The sequence below is a fragment of the Hyalella azteca genome, unplaced genomic scaffold (assembly GCF_000764305.2).
Source record: "Hyalella azteca isolate HAZT.00-mixed unplaced genomic scaffold, Hazt_2.0.2 contig6127, whole genome shotgun sequence".
NCBI lineage: Eukaryota > Metazoa > Arthropoda > Malacostraca > Amphipoda > Hyalellidae > Hyalella > Hyalella azteca.
This window is the reverse complement of record NW_025936295.1, coordinates 185,552-207,201: the sequence shown is the minus strand read 5'-3', so window position 1 is coordinate 207,201 and position 21,650 is coordinate 185,552. Positions and strand designations below refer to the sequence as shown.

At 35.9% G+C, this 21,650-nt stretch overlaps 3 protein-coding genes across 3 annotated transcripts; all 3 read right to left on the bottom strand.

Annotated features, from left to right (window-relative positions):
• Nucleotides 1-8,894: 8,894 nt before the first annotated feature.
• LOC108669032 (glycine-rich cell wall structural protein) lies at nt 8,895-10,543 on the bottom strand. Its single transcript, XM_018156316.2, has 2 exons — nt 10,466-10,543; nt 8,895-9,855 (listed from the first exon to the last, which is right to left on the bottom strand). Exons 1-2 carry the CDS (start codon nt 10,478-10,480, stop codon nt 9,346-9,348), a joined length of 525 nt encoding a protein of 174 aa, XP_018011805.1. The 5' UTR covers nt 10,481-10,543; the 3' UTR covers nt 8,895-9,345.
• A 3,201-nt stretch (nt 10,544-13,744) lies between these two features.
• On the bottom strand, nt 13,745-16,105 carry LOC108669002. The gene is made up of 2 exons (XM_018156287.2): nt 16,033-16,105; nt 13,745-15,123 (listed from the first exon to the last, which is right to left on the bottom strand). The coding sequence occupies exons 1-2, from the start codon at nt 16,033-16,035 to the stop codon at nt 14,329-14,331; spliced, it is 798 nt and encodes a 265-aa protein (XP_018011776.1). The 5' UTR covers nt 16,036-16,105; the 3' UTR covers nt 13,745-14,328.
• A 3,665-nt stretch (nt 16,106-19,770) lies between these two features.
• LOC108669003 (antileukoproteinase) lies at nt 19,771-21,183 on the bottom strand. The gene is made up of 2 exons (XM_018156288.2): nt 20,761-21,183; nt 19,771-20,605 (listed from the first exon to the last, which is right to left on the bottom strand). Exons 1-2 carry the CDS (start codon nt 20,761-20,763, stop codon nt 20,084-20,086), a joined length of 525 nt encoding a protein of 174 aa, XP_018011777.1. The 5' UTR covers nt 20,764-21,183; the 3' UTR covers nt 19,771-20,083.
• Nucleotides 21,184-21,650: the final 467 nt, after the last annotated feature.

Below are 21,650 nucleotides of genomic sequence, written 5' to 3'. Positions count from 1 at the left end.
GACTCAAGTGGGCACAATGACCAGGAATTATTAATAGGCGTCATTATTTATAATTTTAAAAATTTCAAAATGCAACGTTATTTATAAAAAATCATGAAGATATTGCCGTTCTTAATTTTTTTATTGAGTGGTAATATGAACCGATTAAACGTTTTTTATGCTAGTATCTGCTGCTGCCGCTACTTCAATTCTATAGCTACGACACAAATTCTTTGAAGCTTAACACTAGTCGGATTGCATAGGTACAATTGCATGTAAACTCGGTCGTCCGATTGCAACATTGTATAATTATAGTCTGACAAGGGTTAATCTTCTATTCAGAAGATATTTTTGTATTGGCAACTCGTTCCCCGCAATCAACGCATTGCATTTTTGATCAGACGTGAAAGTTATCTTGGAAAGTCCCAGAATCAAGTCTTGTGGCATTGGCAATGAAGGGTCGACAATGTCGAGGGATTCCCGCTGAAAGTCGCATCGAGTTGCCCTCAGGCGCTCTAAAGCGGAAGAGAACTTGGTAGCTGCCAACAAAAAACGGAAGCGCAGGGAAAGCCAAAAGATGGAATACAACAGAGGAACCCAAAACTCCTAGGCAGATTAGGAGAGAATATTGCATACAAAAATTTATATTGCATATTGCATTTACTGAAGAAATTTATAGGTATTTTAAATAGATTTGGAATAGAGTGGATCCTTTTCAGTTGATTTTGAATGACTACTGACTGAATTTTGAAGCTGAATTTGTTCTTGAGACAATAGTGAATCGCACTCTTAATGCTGCGGAAGTAACTCAACGTGTAATGTAAGTTAAGCTTCTTCGTAACAAACTCAACTTAACTTAAAATCGAGTTTGCAATTTTGCACCCTCTGAATTTTTTCTCCTCTGAGTTTTTTACTAAATGACTGAAGTTTATTTAAAAACTATGTTAATAGTATGCTTATGAATAATATCAGCTAATGCAAGCTGGTGTAGAGTATTAGAAAGCTGAGAATCTATGTCTTTATTTATTTCTTTTTTGGCGTGGGGTTTTATATGTGGCTAAAAATGATTTTATGCAATTTCTATGTTTGAGACCATAATTTAAAAAATTCCCAGTAAGTAACCTGACTTGAAGCTTCCTTGGCTTCAATATTAATTTTTTTCTACTTCACTGACACTAAGCAATAATAATTATTCAAAGATGGACACCGTCTTATGATTTTGTTTTGCAGCTTTCCTAATTAAGGAGCATCGAGCAACCCTGTACGTATACCCACATAATGTACCTGCTGTATGTCGCTTCTGATTGAAGCTAATCTCAGGTTGGAAGATATTTCCCAGCTGTTTTTCTTGATAATCTTGCATCTTGGGCGTCTCTGTATAATTAGTCCCCGGCTCATGAACGCCGCGTCTGTTCAACAGAGAAGAGCTTCTGTATAAGGAGAAGCAATTAGGCGTGATATTCTCTCCCGAGTTTGCCAAGGATGACTCGAACTGAAATCTGGTGTAGAATTTCCTTTTCCTTTCCTTGATCTGGAGTAGAATTTCCATAAAACTTTTAGAAGTCGTACGCCTGAATGGAGCAGTGAAACCCTGAAATTATGCCACTGTCACTATTACGAAGCTGACAGTTTGCCAGGCGTTCGTTTTCAAAAAATATATTGCTTTTCCTTTGATGCCTTGCTATTAAGCCAGATTTATTTAGTTCTTTATAAAGTTAAATAAAAAAAATTATCATGCTGAGAATGACGAACTTCGAAGTTTTAAATTAAATGTTCTCATTTAATTTCCAGCTATGGAAAGCGTTGAAAAACGTTGAAGCTACGTCTTAATGAATGAAGGCATCGTCGAATTAAAAAATGGTTAAGTTTTCTGAAAAATGAAACACTTTCTTAATCACAAAACAAGCAGAGTGCACTGATATGCCCTATATTTTCGGGCCAAACTTGGTAAGGATGATCCATACAAGGATAGAAAGTATAGCAAAGTACATCGCTATTTGGACATCATATTTCCCAGAGTGACTTAAGTTATTACTGCCATGCGATATAGAAAGTACATCGCTATTTTGACAATGTAACCCTTCATATTTCCCAGAGTGACATAAGTTGTTACTGCCATGCAATACACATGAGATCGACTACCCCAGTTGAGGATCACTGTTGTCAAATTCTCAATATCTGATCCATACAAGAATAGAAAGTACATCGCTCATTTGGACAATGTTCCCTTCATATTTCCCAGAATGACTTAAGTTATTACTGCGATACGATACTCATGAGATCGACTACCCCATTTGAGGATTACTGTTGTCAAATTCTCAATATCTGAACCTCAAAGAACATTAACAAAATGATCACAACGAGCACCTAAGATCGAACTGATCGAACGCAATAAAACACTCGCGTCGGCTCCCCATCGACAGTTTGATGAACCGTAAAGCAGTTCGAATAGCCTGCCTAATAGTCTTTGGGATTTGCACACAGCAATCTTCATTCAATTCAAACAATTAACACGAGAACAAGGGCAGGTTGTTTGTACAGAGGATGCTAATGGATTGAGAGTAATTGTAAAAATTCCGCATTGTGAACGGCATTTATCTTTACCGTTTATCGTGATAGTATACGCGTAACCTTAGTCAATTAAATTATTAAATAATTGAATGAAGTCATTGTTGTTCACCGTTCTAGTCCGTTACTGCAATTTACTTCTGATGTGTTAGGCATTTTCTGTATGATGAAATTACCTATTATGCACAGAATTAACTGCAGATTATCAAAAGGATACACCAAATATATTTTATTCTTTGGTATTAAATAGTTTGTACATCTTCGTACAAGCATTCAAGATTTTCAGGAAGATAACTGTGTGATATCTATTGAACTCAGTGCCCATTCCGATAAGATATGAGGAAAAATGCTAAAAATAATTTTTATTAAATTGATCAAGTAATGTTTCCGTTAAAATGATCATCTCTCTGTAGTAAATCATTCTGGTGAAAACATTTGAGACCTAGATGCAATATTCAGGTTCGAAACAGTTAATGTTATTAAATGGCTATATTATTTGTTAAATATTATAAAAACAAATTAAACTATTAAGTATTATTAAATAATTCTATATCATAATCCCCTGTGTTACGAAATCCTTCCCTGATTTATCGACATTCTACAATTTCTAGAACCAACACATTGAAACTATGTTCATAATCGCGAGTATTCCCGCAAATCATATCGAAAGAACAGCCCTCATAAAATCTTTCTTTTTGACTCATGCGATAATCGTTAAGATGTCTTATCGTTAAGATGTCTTATCGTTAAGATATCTTATCGTTAAGATATCTTATCGTTAAGATATCTTATCGTTAAGATATCTTATCGTTAAGATATCTTGTCGTTAAGATATCTTATCATTAAGATATCTTATCATTAAGATATCTTATCGCTAAGATATCTTATCGTTAAGATATCTTATCATTAAGATATCTTACCATTAAGATATCTTATCGTAAAGATATCTTAAAGATATCTTGATATCTACCATCACTCTACGTGAGTGAGATTCATCGATCAAGTGGCCCATCGCAAAAGTGGCCCAGCCATCGCTTGCGGCAGTTGCTTTGCCCTCTTGTCTGGCCTTTGATATCCGCATAAACCTGCGGCAAAAATAGCAAATTAAGAAGACGTTTTTATCGTGCAGCTCCACAGATCAAATCGTTACGTCTTCGTGAAATTGTAGTTCAAAATTTTAACCTTTTCGTAAATTAATTAACCTGTTTTTCGATTATCCTATTGGCTATTTTTCGATTAAGAGGGATATATTTTCATTGGATTTGACCGAATGCACAAGAATAGTAGTTTTTTTGTTTGTAAATTCAACGCGCACTGTTTTTGCTTACTGCGCTTGCTCATGACACTTACCTAGAATATTTATATACTCGCATATATTTTTCAAGATAAATAAATTATAAAATTGTAGTTTATTTCATAAAATTAAAAAATAATTTAAAACGCGAAGTAAATCGCCATCGCTTCTGTAAAGATTGGTGAATTTACGTGTCGTATTCTTTGCTTTTAAATTCTTAACTTCTGTAATATTATTAAACACGTGACTTGAAATACTTCAAATTGCATGTACAATGATTAAAATTACTTTTCAATACGGACAGAAAACTAAAGTGCTTGAAAAGTTAACATTACGGCCTTTGCTCTCTATGAACGTTTGACTTTCATTTTTTTGAATTGCAATCAGATATTTTAGAATATTTAATAATTTGCCATCATATTTTATTTTGGAATGTTGGGATTTGTATGGAACTTGCAAGGATGAAATATGCTAATATTATAAGAGCGCGTCTTTTATTCTTAAGATGCTGCTTTGAATATGTTGAAGTCTTACTTCGAATTCCGTTTTTTATACACTAGAGGTAGAAACTGTTCGGTTAACCAGTGACTGCGTTAAACAGATTTTCTAAATCTTTACAAAGCTGGAACTCACATCTATGACCTATCACAGTGTTGCATTACTCGCATATCTATCACATCTTCTACAGCATTTTTTCCAACAAATTATCTGACATTTTTTATTCGTGATCCTAATCGAAAGTCCACAAACTTTTACCGTAATAAGTAGCCATAACTCTAATTATTGAAAGTTCGCGTACACAACTACTACGCATTAAATTGGATACTCTTATCTAATCTGCTGCGTTAGTTATACAAACTGATTTCAAATTTATAGAACATTTTAAAATATTTTTTCACATCCATTTACCAACAATTCTTACTTTCGATTGTTATGATTTGTATGAAATTTATAACGTTTCTTTTGTGTTCTGTTCATTCCTTGGCACATGCCATCGTCATGCACTTTCTTTGCTATGTGAGACAACGTAATTCCAGATTTGCATTCAAACCTTAAATAGCTGAAGTCTCATGAACGGCGATGGGTTTTTTTAAATCCTGAAATCCTTGTTGGGCCTATGGAAGTTAGGGAAATTCCCTAACCAAGATTTTATATTGTTGGTACAATGGTACTATCCTGTCCCCATAGACAAAGCTGCTTAACAGTAATCGTGCATATTTGAAACCTATACCTCACGTTGTAATAAAATATTATTTAAACTTTTATTATTAAAAATATTATTATCACATTTTAAGACCAAATTAAATATACTCCACTCCATCATGTCCTCTTAATTGTCGATAAAAAAGTTCCATTTTTTAATAGAAATTGCTTTTAATAATTAATTTAATTTTAATTATACATTATTAATCATGATAAGAACATTTGTAATTTCAAGTCATAAGTATAGCCAAAACTTCAACTTTCAGGCATAAACATAAGCAGACAAATCGGCTCAGTTGTGTTGGACTGCAGTTCAGTTGGGTTGGACTGCATGCAGTTCAGTTGTGTTGGACTGCAGTTCAGTTGTGTTGGACTGCAGTTCAGTTGTGTTGGACTGCATGCAGTTCAGTTGTGTTGGACTGCAGTTCAGTTGTGTTGGACTGCAGTTGTACGAGCCGGACAAAGCGCCGTTCCAGAGCCTCTGATGCGCATCGCGAGCGCTGCATCTTAGTCTTTATTTTTGTCGTACCTTTGACCTTGGAGACACGATCGCCCTGAGCGCGGCTCTGCAAGTCCAGCGCCGAAGCGAGCAAAACAGCACGCAGATATTTTCGTCAGTTTTCCCTAAATTTAACGAAACAATCCTTATTCACCAAAGGTTTCAGTAAAGTATATAGGGAATATTCTTAACCTAAAAGAGTTGATCACGATTCTTATTAACGGTGTACGATTAACGGTATACGATTCTTATTGAATATAGTATCTGCTAATTCCATGAAGAACTTTGTAATAACTTAAAAAATATAACTCTGTACTCACTGTAGTGAGTGACAGAGAGCGCATTTTCTCGTCAACGAAAACGTGAAGTCACGGACAGACGGACAGACAGACGGACATGACGAGCACAATAGTGCATTTTTTTCCATAATGAGAAAAGGCGCTAAAAAGCCTCAAACTTACGTTTGAGGCGCATATTAATTATCTAAAGTTCTGAAATCATTTGACGCTATCCAAACGCCTTTTCTCCAATACGCTCTTTCAAACCTGATGAGTAGCTTGATACAACAACACACATTCATCTGTCGCCTGATACTGCAAATCCGGGCCTCTATGAGATAGAGGCCCGGTCTAGCTTCTTCGTATCTTTCTATGTCCGTTATGGCGACCCAGATTTAGATAAATATGCTTGTAGGAGTCCTGATCCGATAGCAAAACCTGTCAGTTGTACGTACTGCGTGGAGAGGACGCTACAGGGGTTTGTGCTGAATTACTGATAAGTAACTTTATTTTGATGTAATTGATCCTGTTCCGTAGGCACGAAGAACCAAATATCGCTCATAATTTTGAATAATTCTCGAAGTTATTTCTATCATTGATGAACGAAGAAAATCAATCTTCGTTACAGGACAAGTTCGTGTTTACAATAGAAATTGTTTTGGAATAGAAAGAAATAGGATGAAAATGTTTAAAAGACATTAAAAAAATCTTTTTATAATCATTTCAATTACATATATATGACAAACGAACTATGCATAGGTGTCTCTTATTAATCCCTTGTACGTATAAGTGTTCCGTAACGAGAACGTTTCTATATATATACATATATATATATATATATATATATATGCTATTCCAATCACAACTCAAGTTTTCAAACAAATTGGGTGTGCGCAGAAATGAAATCGGAATTCATTTCCTGATGAATTACTTTTTTCCCTCAAATGAAAATATTTCCTTTGTTGTACTATTAATAACCTCTACCACTATTACCTGGTAAACACGAATTGTACACAATCCCGACATACCTCGACTACGAAACTGAACCGACCTGACCTAACAATAAAATACAAATAAATGGAAAGAAGACAGTGGAAAAAAATGACTTCAAAATAAAAAAATTTCGAGATAATTTATTGTACTGCTTGTAAAGCTGTTCATTAAATGCCCTCTCACTTTTACAGAAAATTTTCGAGCACCTATCAAGAATTTACGTCAAGTTATCAATGAGTGGAAAAATCTTTTGAATTAAGAAGATTTGGATCTGACATTTTAATTAATAATAATCGCTATGAAACTCATTGAGGCTGCACAACCTAGATGTACATTTCCTCATCAAGGTACTCTATGGATGTCATTTGAAGTCTCGAATTGAAGCTTTTTGGTGAAAAAATCTGCCCCGGGATTTTTCCAGACAATTTTCTTGTGGCCTCGAGGGAGTGAAGTAAAGCCGCATTATAGAATACCACGATCGACATCAGCTATACCGTATAGCATGGCACTCATAAGCTTCTTTACATAGCGTCACATCCATGTTTCAAATTCAAATTCAGTTTTAATTGTTCAGCTGTGAAAAGTTAATGTATAATAATATATAGATTTCTTCTATCCATCTCAGTTGCAATAGAATTATTTACGTTTTCTTTACTTCTTGCTGAAAAAATTTTGTTCCCTGGAGTCATTAGAGGAATAGATAATCCAGTTGAAACTCATTAAAGCCTATTCATAACATCACATATACTAATATACTATTTTCTGATAATATAATAATAGAGATAGAATATTAACATACTGTTAATATAATCGCTTAGCTCCACGCACATTTTGACACCTTAAGAAGACGCTGAGAAATTCACTCACCTATTACAATTAAGAGACTTTTCTCCAGGTTTTTAAACGAAACAAGAAACATGCCTTGAAGACAAACTCTAATTATTCGTTATCGTCAATTTAAATTCGAAAGTCGTCAAATATTTATGAATCGGGGCAGCCTTCTTCCAGCAGCCAAATCTTCTGTACTCGTTTTTCTTTATTTGTCTCTTTTTTCCATTTTTCTTATTTTTCTAGAACGAGTTTATACTATCCGGTGACGATACAAAATGCCAAAGGGTTCGACGTTGGTTTCTTTGTTTAACGAAAAAACTGGCCAACTATCCACTTCTGAGCACTTATCAGAACTGGAAATTTCTAGATAAAAATATGCTAAAACAACACCTTATGTTCTTTTGACAGCATTCTATGGAATATTGTTGAAGTAATGCATAAAATTTTTGTTTCATTATTATAGTCTTACGTAATTTGATGGCGATTGTATTTGTCAAATAACTTTCAGGTTTTAGACAGAGTGTTTGATAATTCTAAAAAAAATAAATGTTATGTAAGCACTAGCTTATTCTTCATATATATGAATTAGTTCGTAATGATCTAGTTATCGTCATTATGTTCCTGTATTGAATATCAACATTCACTTGTTCATTGAGTGTTTGTTAATGATCGATTTTACTCAAGCTATATATAGACGTTTTTCGTCCTAGTGGGTGAAATTTAAAACTTTTATTGGTTGTCTGTCAGATAACATTATTGGCAGACTGTTCTTAATTTGGCAGCGAATTGTTTTGTTTTGTTTGTTGAATGAGAGGATTTTTATTTCAATTCGCAGTTTTATTCATTTTATTGGGATTTATTTCAGTGCAAAATCTCAGTGCGAAGGTTCACTTGTTGATCATTCCTAATTTATTTATTGTTGCTTGATTCGAAGCGATAGTTTTCATTGATAGAACCAATGATTTTGTTTCCTATTTTCCAACACCCAGATCTGCATTAACATGATCGTTTATTTTTCAATAGAACTCGTCAATTAATAGATATGACTCTATTGGTCAAATGAAAATATGCTTCGTTACCACGAAACGTCAGAGCTCACCACAATATTTTAGCAGCACGCGAATTAAAGTAATACAGTCAGGTTTTCAATTAATGTGCGCTATTCCATACCATCAAAAACTAAAAACGAATCATTAATAAAACAATAATTTTCTTATTGGAACTTCACAGGTAATAGTTTTTTTTGTAACTTCCAAATCTTTTCCAAATTATGGGATTTCACACTAAAATTCAACATTATATAAGGGCTGGAATAATACAAATTGACTTTTATAAGATATTGTCATGCAGAGAATAAATACGTAAAAAGACATACATGTACTCATAATTGAGATGAATTTTCTTCTCGACATTCAAAATACTTAAATTTTCTGCATAATGAAGAAATGGTAACAATAACATTGCATCTTGGGGACATTATAGGACGGCTAACAATTTTATTGTTATTCTTTCATCAAGGTCGCAACAAGCGTGAAAATTTTCCAACAGTTTTGCTTGAAGAGGTAAGAATTTCAAAATTGTTATAATGATAATGCCTCAAACATGGCACCCGAATTCGAAGTGCTATTAATTAATTATTCAAAAAATTTATTCACTTTTTCCCATCCAATTGCTGATCGGAATATCTTCATGTTGTGTACTTATTGGTACACCGGCGGCTTGCACACGTGTTCACCGAGGCACCTGTCGAAGCAACACCTGTCCGCGTTGAAACAATCGCCGTGTTTGGAGCACGGTTGTGGCGGCCCGAAGTTGGACCGAAGAGGACAGACAGCGCGCACTGGCGGGCAGAGGCCAGGCTTGTCGACGATGGCAGCCACGGGATGGGAAGGAGGCTGGTTCGCGGACTCGCAGCAGTACGCTTGTCCTTCAGGAGTTTTGCACCAGTAACGACATCCACTACTTCCGAGTCCTATTGAAGGTCCTCCCACTGATCCTCCAGGAAACCCGGTCGGTTGAACGAAACCTCCTGGGCCTCCTGGAAATCCACCACCGATACCTGCTCCAGGGAATCCACCACCTGGGAATACTCCACCGCCACCGAATCCTCCGCCGAATCCACCACCTCCAAAGTTTCCACGAGTCTGAGTCTTTTTGGCCTCTTGTTGGCCCTGGGCGCTCACCACCAGCACGCACGCCACAAACAAAGCCTGCGCGGAAATGAAATTTTTAGGTGACTTTAAATGAGTTATAAGCGAGTACGGTACCCAACACTATATAGGGGTCCTTATTCTAAATACTGCAGCTGGATTATGGTTTAGCTACGTATTGTAAAACAAAGAAAATTCGACTAAATGTCATTACTTCTTCATCGAACTATATCCAGTATCTGCTAATTCCATGAATTTCCTCTATAATGTTTAAGGTATAATGATTCGAAAAGTGCTCAATTTGGCTGAAAATCTCAAGACAACCTTGTAAATATTACGTTACGCGGTGAATAACAACTATAGTCAACACTTATATAGTCTCGAAATCCATCCCAACACCTGAGATCAATGTAATATATTATAAGTTTTTCGAAAATGATTGGTTGGAGAAAATAAATCAATAAATCCGCATAAGGACCGAGATTTGGCAGAAGCCACTCATTAAAATCGTTAGAATAGCCTTCGCTATGGTACTTTCTGACGAAAAACTCTAAATATAATATTTATTCATATCAACAACTCTTGGGTACTTATAATGCTTCATATCTTGTAATTTTGTTTTCAGATCTTAGCGCATATCGAAATAATTAACATTTTATGCACAACTTACCTTGAAAGCCGCCATCCTTGCTCACGTCGGGATCTCGATTGACTAGATCCTTGAGGCTCCTAGCCTTTTATTATCTCAAGCAGAACCTTTTTTTCACGGCTTTTTGTTCTCATATTCTTACTTATTTTGTAGCCCAACAAAGCGGAGCGGGACCAAGAGACCGAGCCTCAGGCTATACCTTCGTCGCTCCTTCCAACCCCCTGGATGGAGTAGCTGAAGAACAGGTCCTGGTGTGGGTTCTCGGTATCAGCTCTCGATGAAGCGAACTATGCATTTTTTGTTTTGCAAATTGCCTGTATTCTTAAGTAGTTGGTTCCATGAATTAAATAAAATTATACGTTCTCGATAAAGTTGCTGAAACCTTGTAGAGTTTTCTCGCGGTTCCAAAAATGATATCCAGTTACTTGTGACGAACATTTCATTCAATCAATAATTTTATATTTCTTAAAAAATCAATTTAAACAACGGAAAAAAGTTTGTGTTCGTTAGGTTTTTCACTTGGGGCATTATCTCTATTGTCTCCCAATACCTGTTCCTGGGCTTCGAAATAAACTGTTTTGTTTCCATTTCATTACTATTGATTTACAGGCTCCCAATATTGCACTAGTAGGGCGTAAATAGATGTTAATGAATGTAAAGTAATAAAATTGAAGCAATTTTTCCATAGAATATCCATTTAAAAATAAACTCCACAACGGAGCTTTGTATAAAAGTTTAACTAATGATAATTGTGATACACAGGAATGGTGACATTTAGTTACGCCTCGAAGAATCACCAACAGGTTTGTCCTATACAGCCTTGTATTAGTTGAACGCTGCTCTGTTTCGTCGGCTGCTAGAACGTGATAAGAATTATATATAAAAAATAAAGATAATGGTGGTTTTTCAAAGCTTCTCAAAACGTTTAATTAAATTATGGCAAAAACTTCAGAACAATCGTTTGTTGATTGTTTGTCAAAATGTTCATTTGGAATGACGAATGTTTCATTGATCGAAAATCTGTGGAAAATTCAGTTGAATTTTCCGTACAGAGGGCTGTCTTCGAAATAAATGTAATAATGGGAATGGCATCTCACCTCCAGATATCAAATATAAGTTAATTCAGTTTTTGATCCTATGGATGGTAATTTAGTTATAAAGAGAATCTGTTCTTTTCAATCACAAATTAGTGTATTAATTAATAGGTGAAATTATTTAAACAAGTCTTTCACAATACTTGACTTGAGGGTTATCTCAGCATGCATACAATAACTGTTAGGTTTATATATGAGATCTATGAAATAATAGATCGAGCAGGACGTGTTCCTTGAGCTCTAAAATTAGGCACAAAATAGTACAAAAATACATTAAGCCGATTGTCAATCCGAAAAATTTCAGCGAATTTTTAATTGTGAACTAATATCAAATTCAGCCAATTTTTTATTTTTTCGATCTCGTGCCTAATATTTCAGTAAAATTTTATATCCGCCTGTGCGTTTTTTTCTAGGTCACACTATCCATAAATCGTTCAAAACCGCAACAAAAACACTAAGAAGACAGGACGCCCGTCGACCAGCGTGTACGTGTTTGAAATGTGAAGCGGCCGCACTGGTGGAAGATTGTCTGGTTAACATTTACTCCATATTTACTCATAGAAACAAATGGACTTAGGCTTTACAGAACTACTGTTCCATTTGCTTCGCAAGGACTCATAGAAGCAACTCACCTTAGTGTTTACGATGAAATTTTGCTCGATGTTTTGGTTGTAAATCGAGTATGTAAGAAATGGACTTAGGCTTTACACAACTGTTCCATTTGCTTCGCAAGGACTCATAGAAGCAACTCACCTTAGTGTTTACGATGAAATTTTGCTCGATGTTTTGGTTGTAAATCGAGTATGTAAGAAATGGACTTAGGCTTTACACAACTGTTCCATTTGCTTCGCAAGGACTCATAGAAGCAACTCACCTTAGTGTTTACGATGAAATTTTGCTCGATGTTTTGGTTGTAAATCGAGTATGTAAGAAATGGATTTAGGCTTTACAGAACTGTTCCATTTGTTTCAAGGACTCACAGGAGCAACTCAACTTAATGTTTAGTGTGGAATTTTGCTCGAAGTCTTGGTTGTAAATAGAGTCCCATTATGCAACGAAGTTTTTTGTGTAGCCTTGAATGATCTGAGTTTTAGATATCATATCATCATAAGAATTAATCTTTCACGATCGTTTGATGTTTGATTCTGATGATTACAGTCATTTAAAACTTCTAATATGAATTCGCCATTTTTGGATGAATTTCTTAATTAGTGTTTTGGTGTTCAACTGCTAGTTATCAGTTGTACAATAAATCATTTCATTATAAGAAGATAGCAGCTGGCAAATAACAAAAAACTACTTAATTTAGAGCTACGCTTTCTTCATCCTTTGACCTTCTCGCAGATATTGCACAACCTTATTTTTAAAACACGCTAGCGAACTTGCAGAGTCAGTCTCTACCAGTTCGTATTATAGATCACCTGATAGGGACAGTGTAGCCAAACTTCCAAACCGGATTCGCGAAAACCGCACGCAACGACCAGGCGAATCAGAGCTAAAAAATCCCACTGATAGTGCTTGCCATTGTCTCTCTTGGTCTCAGCTCAGACCAAGATGATGGAAGAAAGTTGGCTGGAATATTACATCGATTATAAAATAAAGTGAAGTTAATTCAGGTCCAGTCGTCTTCAAACAGGGAGAAAAATAAATGCATCAGAATTAACGCTATACTTCGTTTCTAAATTTAAGGGCAAAAGTTTTTTCTTCATACGAAGACAAGTGTCCCCAGATATTGATGCAGAATTTCTTCGAACATGCTACATCTCCTCCAAAAAACGTTAATTTTATCGAAAATATCTTTATCGAAAATATCTTTCTTAATAACAGTGTAAAAATTATATATAAAATTTCTGGTGCGGGCCCGATTTTAGCGGGCATTAATTTTAAAAGCAATCACACGTATTGCATTAACGATACAGATGAGTCATTGTAATTTTGGTTGTTCAAAACACGCTTTCGACTCGTCACAATTTGTAACGAATAATTATCCTCTTTCCCTCCATTATTTACTTTGGATTGATTGAAGACGAATTAATATAAAGCGTTAATTCAATTAAAGAGTTGATTCAGGTAAGCAAAGTGAGGAATCGATGAAAAAGTGTCGGCAAAGTTAAAGAATAATTAGCTCAAGCCAAAAATGCCATTAATTGTACATTTCCGAAAAGAGATAAAAAGGTGAAATAATGATTTACTTGTATATTTTTTCTCGAATTATTTATTCATTTCTTACAAGCGGCAAATCATACAGGATCAATCATGACCAGCATTAAAAACCAAGATCATAAATACGAGAAACCGAGTTAGTTTGGTTTTCACATTTAGAATGTTATCAATGAGCAAAAAAAAATCTGAAATTGAATGATTATTTGTTCCCGAGTTCTTACTCGAATACAAAAAGTACATGATTAAGAATGGTTATCATGATCAGATTTTTAAATTTCAGCGTACATTTCAGAATCTCAATCAAAAGTTATCAGGTACGGAGCTGCCTAGAAACTTCGTAATATTTCATTAAAATAAGAAATTAGGCAAATGTGATTCCTAAGCCTTCAATATTGAAACTCTATTTTCATTTCAATAGTACAAATACTTGCTTAAACTCGGCTGTTCAGAGAATATTCTTTGATCAACATTTCTTTTGATAGCAAGAGAACTTAAATCGTGTCGAAGGCATGCTAAACTTTACTGTTCAACACGAGCAAGCTACCAGATAAAACTAACTATCAAAAACCTTCATTAAAATATTAAGAAAAAGTCTTCTCAAAGACAAGTGCTATTCAAAAACTGTTTCTAATAAAAACGAGGTCCTATAGGAGGTTTGCAAACATGTCTTCCAATACAAATATCTAAACAGCATTTTTCATCCGCGGGGCACGAAAAATCGCTGGAACATGTACGAGGACTCCTTCTTCTGCCGTGGGCTTCAGGACACACGCTTCTAACAGTCGGACAGTGACCGGTCTTGACACCGACTCTGGTGCTGATGGGATCTTTGGTTGATTCACAACAGTAAGGTTCACCGTGAGGACCCAAACACCAGTAGCGACATTTAACTGTCTCAGGGTACACGTAGTGATTGTTCCCGTTGAAATCGAACCCACTTGCATCAGAATAACTTTGGAAGCGGTTTCCTGGCGCGTTGAAGTTAGAGAAATCCTCCGTATTGTAAGGGTTGTATAATCCCTGAATGGGATCTGTGTAGTCTGAAAGATAATCTCTTCGGACTCGAGTGTGGTCAAAGTCTCCAGCGTTAACAGGGAACCAAATCGGGGCTTCTGATGTGAACTTGGATCTCATGAGCACTGGTTTGAACGTCGTTGACACTGCAACCTGTCCATCGTCATCAACTTCTGAAGTTAAAAATGTTATTGACTCTTCCAGGGTGGTAGGTAAGTGTTCAAAATGCTGGCCTTCATGGAGATCGTCTTCAGCTTTGGCATCCATTAGCTCATGAAATTTCTTGCCATTGATTACGTTTGCCAAGAATGATTCATAATCAATATTGTACTCTGTCTGGGCTGCTCCAGGATTGTAGGCTAAAACAACCGAGCACAAAAGTGTAAATAACACCGCTCTGCTGAAAATCTGTAAGTAGAAAAAATTTTGCGATAAAAACTGCCGAATATTGTGCGAGCAAACTGTTAAGAGTGTTCACAATTGATCAACATAATAGAATAAAAATAAAGATTGTTGAAATGCCAAACACATGACTATTCTGAGAATAAAATATTTCCTCGAACGGTAATATATTGACGAATTTGATACCTACGCTGAGGCAGAACGGGCATAATTACAAGCGGTTACAAATGTCACTTTTATTAGTCACCATTCCACGTACGAGTAAAAGGAATTGTTGTGCTTATTCAATTACTGACAAAATTTATCAGGCAAAATGAAAATGGTGATTAGGGAGAATGACTGAATATAATCTTACTGGTATATATAGGGAAGGTATAATGAATAAACCCGTAGCCAATCAGGCTAAATCACATAACAGTGAACCGAGCTTGCTCTGTTAAACAGGTTGTAATATATAAGAATAAATACGAATATGGTAAAATATAAAAATAAATATACTACATAAGAAATATTTGTTATCTATTTTCGTTGAAAATGGAGAAGACAGAAGGCAACACGCAGCGACAACTCCGTTAACAACCAATGCTCTGCCTGCTCCCAAAATGTCGTTCCTATGTTGGTTTATTTGACGACATTCACTAGTTCCCTCATGAACACTTCTTTCGGAAGAAAAACTGACGAAGGTGGTGCCATGTTTTCAGATTTGAGTCCATCGAAGGTGTTTCTGAAATCCACCACACAGGTTTCCACACCATACCGTCACTCCGTCATGCATATCAAGCCTGCTTAATTCTCTATAACCAACCAACCTCGTCTCTAAATCTTGGTTCGAGTGATTAGTTTTAAGAAGATGAGCGATGCTCTTAAAATTTCCTATTAGAACAATGTTGGAATAAAAATTTTCACACCACTCACCATGTCGACGACAGCTGCTGCTGGACTTCACTGTAAATCACAACTGACGAAATCGACAGCGCCTGTACTTTATATACTCCTATTGCCCATCCGACCTATCTTTAAAAGGCGGATCGTATCGAATTGCTTTGTGGTTATTACGTCCCAAGAAAGTACCTGCTTTTCAGGCCAGCTTTATCCGAAAATTGTGTACCCTGTTGTTTCTCTTAATCTGTATGGGCCATATTAAACCTAGAAATTTGATAAAGAAATCTGTTTAGATCTCCGTACCCAAACAAGATACCTCATCTCTTTTATATTGTGCAAGGTAATCTATGTCCGCTTCAGAGATTAGAAGAACATTTTACTCGCCCTGTGATGTGAATCTGAGATAAATTATTCGTTGAGCGCCGGCAAGCGCTGAATGATTGATATCTACAAGATCAATAAATCTCTACTTCCCCATATAAAATTTTTCAGTCGAGGTCGATAAGTGCATGCGTAATTGTATGTTGGAAAACACAATCAGGGGCCATACTTTCAAAACTCGCTAAGTGAACGTAAGTACTTACGCTCTATTTTCTTGTCTATGATTGGTGAATTTTGCTTGAAAGGCCGTCAATGATTGGCTGATGAACTTACGATGTCTTAACTTTTTTTGAAAGTATAGGGCCAGAACTTCATCTTATGGTCTGCACATGTGAATTCTTAACGCAACCGAAATTATAATGTAACAATGTCCATTATTTAATCAATTGGAAAACATTTTTAAATTTGTCCTAACAATTACATTCACAATATGAAATCTTTCCTTCAAATTGGAATAAAGAAGAAACAATAATCTATAATAGCTTTATGTAAAACTGTTGGAAGTATTAATTGGATCGCTCACGTCAAGCAGTCCCATATATGGAACTTTTTTTTATCTATGAAGACTTGAATAAAATCATAAATTCCTCCATCAGTGGAAAATGAGAAATTTTCGTTTATCCCTGATTTTAGAAATAGCCTAAATCAATTAATTTTTTCAGGTCTATTTGAATTCTAGGCGATTGTATTTGCCCATTGGATGCTCAAATGATTTACTCTAATTTTTTTTCGATCGCGGTCGCAACCGCAAAGGAATCCGGTAGATGATTTTCCATTAAAACATCGAATGAGCCATTTAATTGCGAAATAATTAACATGAAACGAAATGAATTTCTTCTGTTACCTTGTGAGATTATAAAGTAATTCGAAAGATCCAGGGAACATGGGAGGGAAAGCACACTCTCCTAGCTTTTTCACTTCACACAGAAGCAAAAAAGAAAGAATCAGACACAAAACGATTTAACCTTTGAATAAAGATTTATGGATTCAAAATTCAATATGTTGAGCGATGGTAAGAGGAAAAAATTGCCCGCTCTATATGTTCATTTGGAATAGTAGCAAATGAAACTGAATTTGTTTGCCTGTTCTTTAAATGACTCGAAATTTTTCATTCAGCATGCAACGAAATTGTAGAATTTAGATTAGTTGTATTGTTTCTTTGCTTTTAAAGATGCACTCAGCTTTTATTGTTCACCTTTTTGACAGCGAATTGCTACTTTACTTATCTTAATTGAAACTACCTTACTTTTAATGGACGATTTGCGAGTAAGTCCAGGTAGCTGCGGTAAGGTATTTTTTCTGTGCACCGTATCGAGAAATTTAGATATACGTATCTGTTATGGTAATTCCGGTACCTCGATCTTCACATGAGTTAAGCCCGGCCAATATTATAGCTGACTTATACCATAGGTAAATTGCCTGGAAATTTTTTCTTCCATAAACAAATCAGTGCATGGATCAGCGGCAATCTTGTAGAAACATGAGTGGCATGAGTTTACACTCACTTACCGTTTCAATTATGTTCACATTAAATCTCTATCTCCAAACTTCATACAATTGAATTTTGGCCAAGTTGAATGGATCAACATTTCAGTGGAGACAATGCGTAGTTACTTTGTTGGAGTGGTTCTTGCATACTCGAAGCAACTGCATGAAAAGATTTTTAATTTTCTAGTAAAGCATTACCGTTAAATACAAAGGTAACTCTAATGTCATCAGATACTCATCTGATAAGCCAGAATCAGCCTTTGGAAGCAGTCTAATATTTGGCTTCAACCGAAATGAATCGAAAACCTTTATCGTTTTTTTTTTCGTCTTTTCAATCGGATGAGGCACGATATCAGAGTCTCTCCTAACAAAAACATGTCAGCAAACAATTTCCAGGCAATTTATCTATGCTACCAGTCAGCTATAATTGGCAGGGCTTCCCGCATGTAACGACCGAGATACCGGATTTACAATAACAGAGATATCAAAATTTTACGATATGATGCCAGGGAAAGATACCGTACCGCAGCCGGTAAATGTTACCTGGCCTCACTCACTAATCATCTATTGTAAAAAAATAAGTTAAGTAAGATTTAAGGAGCGTAAATAATGTAAACAAATAAGTTAGGTAAGATTTAAGAAGCGTAAATAATCGTTTTAGTGTAGAAAGCGAACAAGGAAAGGTAAATGAACCTTCAAAAAGCAAAGAAACGAAGAATGAAAACTAAATTCTACATTCTCGATAACTGTTGACAGAGAATTTTCGAGTCGTTTCAAGTACGTTTAAACGAGCTCGTTCCCATCTACTACTTTTCTCATTAACGTTGTTAAACAGGTCATTTTCATTCTTTAACGATTGTCCAACAGTTGAATTTTGAATCCATAATAATTGTTAACACTAAAATTAACTAGAATTGCGCCTTTTTTCTCGCTGTTTCCGTATGAAGTAATAATTCTAGAAGCGTGTTCTTCCCGTAACTGTCACCTGGAGCTTCCGAATGGCATTACAATGTAAGAAGGTAACAAAAATGCGTACACTGACGCAACGCTACATGCTAATTTATTAACGATTATATAATTCATGTATTGTTCAGTTGGAAACCAATCTTCTGGAAACCTTCGTTGTTAATTGTTACCACGACCGCCAGATTTAGGGGTATCATTTAATTAAGCATTCAACGGACACGTAAAAGCGTCTAGAACTTATATAGACGTGACAAAATTATTGATTTAGGCTATCTCTAACAACAGCGTTAATACGACTATTTCTCGTTCGGCTTTGGTGGTCTAACTCTAATTTATGATTTTACTTCAAGTTTTGACGGATCTAAACATAGTTAATTAAGCCATAGGATCGATTCACGTGAAAAATCTAATATTCCCAGCCCCTCAACGTTGATCTACTTTAGATATTTATTTCTTATTAATTCTACTTTGAACAAGAGAATTCATCTTGAGATCATAATTGTTAAAACGACTCTACAAACTGTGTTCCATTCATTAAAGGAAGGTAATTGAATCCTGAGAGGTAATTCCATTTAAAACTACCAACTTTCAATTACGTATTTATGTACCGACCTTCAGTGGCCGATAAATTTCGATTTTCCACCCGCGTTCTGCACCGTACAATTCAAGAAGTAGCATCTTCTTTTAGGAAGGTATCACTGTTCAAGAGATCGTTGGCACGTCACGCGTTTGCTTAGATTCTTCAATATATTTTGCAGAAATACCGCTACCAAATTACTCCGACAGATTACTTTTACTTCAATATTTCATAAATAAAATAAATTACTCCAACAAGAATCCAATAACTGATTGCACGATGGCGTTTTTACACATAGGTAAACTTCTCACATCAGAGACATGACTATCCTTATGCTAGGAATAAATGGAAACCAATTGCCGTATTATGAAATTTTATTTAAAATCAAATTGATATAGATTACCAGCAGAGCCAAACCCTATAGGCTACCAAAGCCACAAACAAAAATTATACCTGACCTGATGTAATGTTGCTTGACTGGTTGCCGTCTGCCTTTTTATTTTACAAAGCAACCTCGTCAACAACATAAGGAGATAATCCTAAGAATTTGTAAGTTTGTGTGAAACCAGGAACTGATTTGAATTAGGATAATGACGTAGGTATGACGTAACATCTACACAAACAAAACATGCTACAACAGACATAGGTACCATAACGTCGAGTACGAAGAAACTAAATTGTGATGGCAGGCTTGCAAGTTTTATGCCCAAGGCAATTGTCAAAGCAGCATTTCAACTTGCCATCGCACTGGACGTCGTTGACACAGGGGTTAGGTGCAGCAACTGCGTCGTACACTGGACACACAGTCCTCACAGGGGGGCACACGCCAGGCTTCTGCGCGGGTGGATTATCGCAACAAAAATATTCAATGCGTCCGTTGTTGTCCTTCTTGCACCAGTTCGAGCATGCCTTCGGGGTGGTTGGCTTTGGTGTTGTCGTCGTGGGTGTAGGGAAAACTGGTCGTCCAAGGCCGGAGACGGTGTTAGCACCTCCAGGGAAAACTGGTCGTCCGAGGCCGGAGACGGTGTTAGCACCCCCAGGAGAAGGACCGGGAGGTAGATATAGGAAAGGAGGACGGTGAGGAGAATGAGGTTGAGGCAGGAGAGGTCGAGGCGGAGGATGGTCCACCGGACTCTGAGCTACTGCGAGGCACAGGATGCCCAACAAAAGGGACATGGAGGCGAACAATCCTGCCTGTTGAGTGATAAGGGGAAATTAGCTCATTTGAAAGAAAAATTATTTATGCATTTTCACGAATAAATAAATGAAGTGAAGAGTTATGATTACCAAATTGGCAGCTGACATTGGCTGTTCACACGATTATTCGACTAGATTTGAACTGATGTTACCATTTCGTGAGAAGATTAAGAAGTGAGCTCAAGACGAAGTCTGGTTTTCAAATGGTAGATTAGGACTCTCAACGACCTCTTTATATACATTAGGACTCTCAACAACTTCTTTATAACAACTTCATTTTGGATTCAGCATCACACGTTTTCTTCTACTTCTAAGCTGATTCGTAAAAATTGTAGACAATCAATTTAATCAGCAAGTCAAAGAAGGAGGAGATGCTTATAAAAAAATTTCACGTAGCAATGGTTTGTCTTTGTTTTCATGCATTAGCCCGAACAGGCATTTGTATTTTACTTCCAGCTGGAGCAAGTATCTTAATTTGTTTCTCTTGATGTGATATATAGACATTAATTAGAGCATTAGCTCGACGTTATTGCACGAGCACGTAGCTGTACCACACCATAATGATTACTGAGCGAGGCTTGGTATTTTTGCTGAAATTTCACATTTTCATTTTGGCGTTTTCTAAGCGTACGGTATTGGGTATATTAAATATATATACATTTGTCAAAGTTTGTTAGAGTTTTAGGCTGAAGCCCAGTACCAGAAAATAGAAGAGTTATTCTGGTACGTATCCACAATACAAAACTTGTCGTGACATTTTCTGGAGTTAAAATATTAATTAGTTTTACTGGTGAAATCGAGAAGCATTGCAGAAAGTGGAGAGGATTAATGGTTGAGGCTTAGACTTGAAATTGAGGGATAAAATTTCCGTCGTTTTTAATTGAATGTTTTAAGTAATTGGAAGAAAAGTGCTGTGACAATTTTCAATTAATCTAATAAATTTTCTATCGAATGCTTTGATAAATTGTTAGCAAATTCAGGTGTTCGAATTAAAAGAAATTCGGTTCTTTCCAAAATTCACTGCTGTATAATACCGAAAAGA